This window comes from Vanrija pseudolonga, chromosome 1 (genome assembly GCF_020906515.1).
Source record: "Vanrija pseudolonga chromosome 1, complete sequence".
In the NCBI taxonomy this organism is placed as follows: Eukaryota; Fungi; Basidiomycota; class Tremellomycetes; order Trichosporonales; family Trichosporonaceae; genus Vanrija; species Vanrija pseudolonga.
Genome location: NC_085849.1, coordinates 1,799,766 through 1,806,919, shown reverse-complemented (window position 1 = coordinate 1,806,919; position 7,154 = coordinate 1,799,766). Strand labels below are relative to the sequence as shown.

At 61.8% G+C, this 7,154-nt stretch overlaps 1 protein-coding gene across 1 annotated transcript; it reads right to left on the bottom strand.

Moving 5' to 3' along the window:
- Positions 1–7,099, bottom strand: YBT1_4 (ATP-dependent bile acid permease; the record flags this gene model as incomplete). Its single annotated transcript, XM_062767145.1, has 11 exons — positions 6,704–7,099; positions 6,510–6,664; positions 6,235–6,467; positions 6,071–6,190; positions 4,662–5,055; positions 4,331–4,613; positions 3,955–4,205; positions 1,052–3,920; positions 920–1,006; positions 263–880; positions 1–170 (listed from the first exon to the last, which is right to left on the bottom strand). The coding sequence occupies exons 1-11, from the start codon at positions 7,086–7,088 to the stop codon at positions 1–3; spliced, it is 5,565 nt and encodes a 1,854-aa protein (XP_062623129.1). The 5' UTR covers positions 7,089–7,099.
- Positions 7,100–7,154: the final 55 nt, after the last annotated feature.

The window sequence follows — 7,154 nt, the reverse complement described above, 5'->3', positions numbered from 1 at the left end:
CTACTTGTCAAGTCCACCCACGGTCATGAGACGGTGGGCAATCACAAGCATCTGGGTGTCGGCAAGACCAGTTCGCAGCACATTTTGAATCGTCGTGTCGGTCGCATGATCCAAGTTGGCAGTCGACTCATCCATGATCAAGAATGACGACGTGCGAAGCTTGAGCAATCCTCGGGCAAGTGCCAGCAGCTGTCGCTGACCTTGACCTGTTTTGCTTGGTTAGCTCTCATAGTCCCGCATGCCGGCGCTCCTTCGCACGCACTGAAGTTCTTGCCTCCGACAGCAACCTGCTCATCAAGGCTGCGGATCATTACTCTCTCCTCGACAGCATCTGATCCCACGTCGCTGGCCGCCTCGAGGTCGACAGTCGAGGCCGCCCTGCTGACGGCCCGACTCGCAGCCCGGCTCGCGGCACGGCTGGCAGCCTGGGAAGGCCCCGGCGTTCTACCTGCCAGGCCACATTGGCGCAGCGCCTCCCACACCTCGTAGTCCTCGTGCTGGCCAAAGGGATCCATGTTGTCCCGGATGCTACCAGAGAAGAGCTGGGCTTCCTGGGGAAGGATGGTGAGGCGCGAGCGGAGGGTGGAGAGCGACAGCTTGCTGATGTCCAGCCCGTCAATGATGATGCGACCGCTCTCTTGGTGAAGGAAGCGGAAGAATGAGAGGGCAAGTGTGCTCTTGCCCGAGCCGGTACGACCGCAGATGCCAATCTTCTCCTTGGGCCCAATTGTGAAGGAAACCTCGCGAAGAACAGGGTCGAGCTGCGGTGCGTACTTGCAGGTGAGCTTTTCGACGACAACAGAGCTGTCGCGAGACGGCCAGTAAGCAGGGGGCTCCTCTCCCTTTTTGTCTGGCTCCTCTTCGACGTCCAGGTCGAGGTCTGCAGGACGTCAGCTCGGTCACAGTCGGTCACACTCACACTCCGCCACACGCTCGACACTGTTCATCGACATCTCTGCGGCCGCATAGAGGCGGACGACCCAGAGAACCGTCTCGGTGAATGACACTGATACGTTAGCATTGACGTTCAGTATTCTCGAGTTCAACTTACGCGCATACATGACGGAGAAGCCGACAGCTCCGGCGTCCACACCAGGAGTGTAAATGGCGAGGGCCGAGGCAGAGATGGTGACAAGCATGCCAACAAAGTTGCTGAGGTTGTTGAGGACACGGTTACACTGCCAGAGGTACCAGAAGCAGCGCGTGTTGGCGTCGATCTCCGAGATCAGCTTGCGGGTGAAGCGGGCCGAGTCGCCGTACGAGCGGATGGTACTCATGCCGACGAGCGCCTCGGAGAAGGACACAAAGATGGGCGACCTGGTTGTGCTGTCGTAACGCTTGATTTCGCGGCTGGTTGTCACGTACAGGGTGCCGACAAACCAGTAGAGGACCAGGATGACGGCGAGCGAGAAGACGAATGCGGGCGTCGTGTAGACGATGACGACGACGACGGCAGCACAGATGAGGACGCAGTTGACAAAGATGGCCAGGACTTCGGCAGCCTCCTGGTCGATGGACGCAATATCCTTGCTCAGACGGTTCAGGATGCGGCCCGACGGTGTCGAATCGAAGAATCTCATCTTGGCGCCGAGGATGCGGCGTAGGAGACGCTTGTACAGCCTGTCACTGGCGTGAAGGGATCCGACAAACGTGAGGCCAGTGCGCGATGCGACACCCAGGAGGTACAGACCGGAGAGGGCGACATAGACAAGCAGGTAGGATGTCGCAGAGCGGCCCACGGAGATGTAGGCCATTAGGCCCGCTTGCTTGCCAGCCTCGCTCGCCGTCGCCCAGTCGCGGATCCAGGCGTTGGTGATGACCTGAAGCGCCTGAGTACCGACGTAGAGGATGGGCAGGACGATCCAGAATGAAGCGCTACCCATGGCGCGGAAGTACAGCTCGTAGTTGCCAAAGTTGACAGCGCCTTGGGTTGACGTCTCGCTCTGGACTAGCTGCTTGCCCGAGTTGTCGATGGTTGCGGCCTTGGCCGCATCAGCAGCCTTCTTCGCGATCAAGGCGTCATGCTCAAGACCGTCCAGCTCCTCCTCGATGGTGTCCTCTCCCGGCTCCGCGACAATGGTCTCATCGTCTGCCGAGGCTTCAATGACAGCCTTGACCTCCTCTGGAGGGGGCGTGTGAAGCTCCTCGGCGATGGTGAGGCTTCCCGAAGCGACCAGCTCGGCTGGCGTACCGCTGGCTGTGACGTGGCCGTCGTCGAGCTGAACCACAAAGGCAGCGGCAGGAACAACGAGACTGACAGCGTGCGTGACGAGGATGCAGGTGCGGCCCTGCATCAGCGGGCCCTGGAGAACATGGACATAAATGTGGCGAGCGGTCTGGGCGTCCACTGCCGAGATGACGTCGTCGAGGATGACGGTCTTGGCTGACGAGTAGACGGCGCGTGCGAGGGCGATACGAGCCTTCTGTCCGCCGCTGCAGGTGGTGCCCTTCTCACCGACTTCTGTTGCGTCGCCAAGGTCGAAGATCTCAAAGTCGCGCTCCAGGGCACAGGCGTGAACGACAGCCTTGTAGCGAGCCTCGTCGTAGGCGGTGCCAAAGACAATGTTCTCGCGGATGGACGCGCCGACCAGCCAGGGGGTTTGGGCACAGTACGCGACTGTGTCACTGAGGCCGGTTGCCGGGTCGACAGCGCAGAGCTCACGGTTGGCCTTGTCGTCAGGCATGAAGAACTTGCCCTTGAGGAGAGTGGTCTCGCCGAGGAGTGAGAGGATCAAGGTCGTCTTGCCGGAGCCAACGGGGCCAGTGACGAGACTGAGCTGGCCAACGGGGAAGGAGAGGTCGAGCTCACCGAGGTGGAAGGGCTGGCTGACAGTCGCGTCGTCGTCTGCTCCCACCTCCTGTTCCTCAGAACCAGGGTACACGAAGATGGCATCGGTGAAGCCGATTGACGGGTCCGAGGGGCCGGGGACGGAGAGCTGAGAGTACTTGAGAGTGTCAGGCTCGTCGAGGAACGTCTGGATACGAGTGCACGAGGTGTAGGACTGGAGGAGGCGAGTGACAGTGTCCTGGATGAGCACAACTGGGTCGCGAAGCATGTTGAAGAGGACAAGGGCTGCGAATGCCTGGGCATCCAGCTGCTTGCCGAGCACGAGAACGTGAACGGCAAAGGCGCTGCCCGCCACGAGAACAGGAGTACCCCAGACAAAGGTGTTCTGCAGGACGATGAGGGCAAAGCGCTGGCCGAGAACGAACAACTCGTGCTTGCGCGCAACAGCCATGCGGTCGAAGAACTTGCTCTCCCAGGCGTTGAACTTGATGAGCTTGATGTGGGACATGACCTCGGTGACTGCATCGAGGCGGCGATCAGTGGCGGAGAGGAGACGTCTCTGGAAGATTGTGAACAGCTTGCCCATCAAGGCCTGGAAGGGCATCAACACCAGGAGCATGGCCACACCAGCGAGCGAGGCGACACCGAGCGTCTGGTAGAGCATGACGATGTTGATGACCAGGGACACGGGCCCGGAGACGAGGTAGAAGATGTAGGCGCAGACTTCGGAGATGGAGAACGCGTCGACGGCGACGAGGTTGGCGATCTGACCGTCTGTTGAGCCAGAGGCCTCCTCCTCGACGGCGGCACCCTGCTCCGTCTTGCCGTCCTTGCCCGCGGTGGCCTTCTTGGTCTTCTTGACTGATCCGGCCGTGTCCTGACGACGCAGGGCCTTGGCAAACACCTCGGCGATGATGATGGCGCGCATGCGCACACACACACGGCGACCGAGCATGAGACACTGGCCCATGGCCGTTACTCCGAGGCCCTGCCCGCTGGCCATCATGAGGATGTACAGCCACGCGACGTGGTTGGGCTGGGGCGAGGTTCTGCGCTCCTCGATAAACTTGAGGAGGAGGCGGAGGCCCACGGGAGGGAGGTAGAACATGAAGCAGAAGATGACAGAGTAGATCTGGCGTCAGATACGGCAATTTGGCGTTACTCACGGCTTGCTTTGCCAGCTCGGGAGAGAAGAACAGGATAAGCTCGATGCCGAGGTTCCTCGTCCGCTTCTGACCGTCGTGCTTCTCGGCGTAGACCGTGTCGCGGCGCGCCTGGAAGGCCCGGAAGGCGCCGAGGCTTGCGGCCGCGCCGTCATCCTCACGGATAGCAGGGATGTCGTCCAGCACCACGGGCTTCCAGTAGTGCTTCCAAAGGAAGGGGAGGATGAACGTGTATGTGGCGCGGGAGAATGCGGCTGGGCAAGTCAGTCTAGTGGGGACGAAGGAGGTGGGGAGGAGGAAGGAGGGAGGCAGGGGGACGCGCAGCGCATGCCACTTCACTTGCCCCATCTCGCACCGCCGTGCCGTGGCGCAGACTTACACGTCGGCTCCTCGAGATGCTTGGGGACGGTAGGCGCCGCACCCGAGCTGCCACCGCCGTGGCTCACCGCGCCGGCGAGCAGGCGGTCCAGGCGATCATTGTACGGGACGCTGACGAGGGCGGACCAGTAGACGATTTCGACGATGGCGGGGGCGAGGGGCGTCCACTCGGTGTACGGCGCAATCGCGAGCGAGCGGAACAGGAGCGCGGCGGGGACGATGTGGAGGGTGACGAGGGGGACCACGGGCGCGGAGGGGAGGAAGGCGATGGCGAAAGTAAAGGCCTGTGTCGTGTCAGCTGTGCCATCTCACCAACACCAGCAACGACATACAGGGAAGACGAGCGGGCGCCAATCACCGGCGCCGAGGACGAAGACTGCAACCGAGGCGGCGAGCCAAGCCGCGGCGCCAAGCACCGCGATGTATCGGTACGCCACGTCCCACCGCCTCGCCGCCTGCGGGGTAGTGGTCCGGAAGCCGTCGATCGTCTTCTCGGCCTCGCGCAGCGGGAGGGGTGCAGCGTCCTTGTCGGCTGGGAGGGTGTCGGACGCGAGCGACTCGACGAGCACGTTGGCCTCGAGGCGCGCGAGGTTGTCGCCGTGGGGCGGGACGAGGCCGGCCGCCGTCGTCTTCTGTTCGGCTGGCTGGAGCTTGCGCCGCGCCGCAGAGGCCAGGACGAGCACGGCGCCGAAGGCAGCGAGCGCGACGCCTGCGTTGACGAGGTAGCTATGAGTCAGCGATCGCGCCTAAGGAGGTTGCGTACCGCTCGCGGAAGCACGGCGTAAAGTCGACGCCGTCCCATATGGCCTCGCACGCCCACCCGTCGCCGCTGGGGGACGCGGCGGTGGTCTGCTGTGAGTGAGTTGAGGTGGACGAGGCGAGCATCATGTTCGCATCGCACTCACCATTAGATTTGTTGACAGGTGAACGATGATGTGGGTGCCGTAAGGGTCCTCGTTGGTTTTGGGTGAGATCTCGAGCTCCCGGTCAGAGGCAAGATGCAGCAAGTGTCGGCTGGCTGCTAGTGTGCTGCCGCTGAGGGGCTCTTTGGCGTCGTCGTTAGATGGTCAGAAGCAAGAAGCAAAGGCGAGTCAAGTGTTGCTGCGGTTCCAAAGGGCTGCCAGCAAACGTAGCTAGCAGGAATGGGCAAAATCGTCTATCTGTGCTCGGTTCGGCACTAGGCGGAGGAAGCCGAAGAAATACAAAAAGGTACACAAAGTGGTCCGCATGGCGTCAGTCGCTGCAATGAGACATGCTGACTGGACAACAAAAACGCGTGCTCGATAGTGCCTCGGTCACTATCCGCCAAAAACAACGACTCGCGACTCGCTCGCTGCCACGGTCACTAACAACGACAAGGTATGCCATATAGTACAACAGTTACCTGTGGTGACTAAGCGGTGCACGTCAAGTGGTCCGTCGTGCTGCTGTTGCTCATGCTCGTGCTTGCTTGAAACACCTTGGCGCCTGGCCGCCGGTACTTGACCGACATGGGCCCTACCCTGAGAGGCGTCGGCCAACAGGGTTATATGTGCGTGCACATCATCCTGCAAGCTGCGGAGCCGGCGCAGATGGCCGCCGGCACCATGCGGTGGCCTTGCGGTCCTGAGTCGTGTGCGGCGGGGTACGGCGAATGCGGAATGCAGAGGCGGAGTGAGGCGACGCCGGCCGCGGAGCCGGCGCCGCGACGCCGTTGCCGCCTTAGAACACTTCCACCTCCTGCTCGGCTCCGCACGCGCACACCTGCACCTGCTTGATGTCGCCGTTTTCGTCGAGCACCTCGTCGGCGTCGACAAACTCGTGAACGTGCTGGGCCTCCTGCTGGCGCTGGAACAGGTTGTTTCGTGTGCGTTTGCGGAGGCTGCGTGTGTCAGTGTGGTTTCCACCCACATCGGGACTACTCACTCGCGCAGGCCAGACTCAAACTTCTCTTCGCGCTTGCGCTTCTTCATGTCCTCCCGACGCGCCCACTCGGCGTCGAGCCCCTCCTCCCCTCCCCACTTCTTCCACGCCACCTCCTCGACCTGGAAGCGGAGGAAGAGCATCATGTTCGAGTACGATGCAGCGTGTGGGTTCGGCTTGAGCAGGTGTGGGAGGAGGTCCGTATCTCTCAGCTCTGGGTCGGTGAGGAGGTAGTCCTGCAACGTCAGCTCTGGTCTGGACAATACCCGCTAGCTCACCTCCTTGCACTCCGTCTTTGTCAACAGCGAGTACTTTTCCGGCTTCTCCTTCTTGCACTTGTTGCACACCTTGACGTCAAACACCTTGAGGAACTGGTGGTCGATCTCGAGCGAGTTGCACTCGCTGCAGCGCGGCGACGAGTCTGGAAAGATGGCTGGTGGGTCAGTACACAGGCTTGCAGAGCATCACCCACCTGGCTCCTCGCCCTCGCGTATGAGCTGCTTCTCGCGCTGCTTTTCCCGCGCGAGCTCAACGACACTCTTGATCCTGTCCCCTTCGAGGTCGTCGACGGTAAGGAAACCACCGCGCGAGTTGTGCAGCTTGCTGAGGTCGTACTCAAAGTACTTGCCCAGGCGGGAGTCTCTGGGCAGGGGAGCCGCCGGCTCCTTCTGCTGCTGCTCCTGCACCATGTCTCGCGCCGAGGAAGGAACTGTCGCCGGCTTGTGGACGTAGGGGTGCGCGCCGCTCCCGCTCGCTGCTGCCGGCGCACTGGCGCCCGCGAGCTTGTTCTTCGCCTTGAGACGGTTCAGCGCCGCGAGCCGCGCCTGCGCCGGCGTGAGCCCGTCTGTCGACGACATGGTGGTGGTGGTGGTGGGTGTAGAGTCAAGTTGCAGACGACAGCAAAAGATTAGATTAGTGTACAC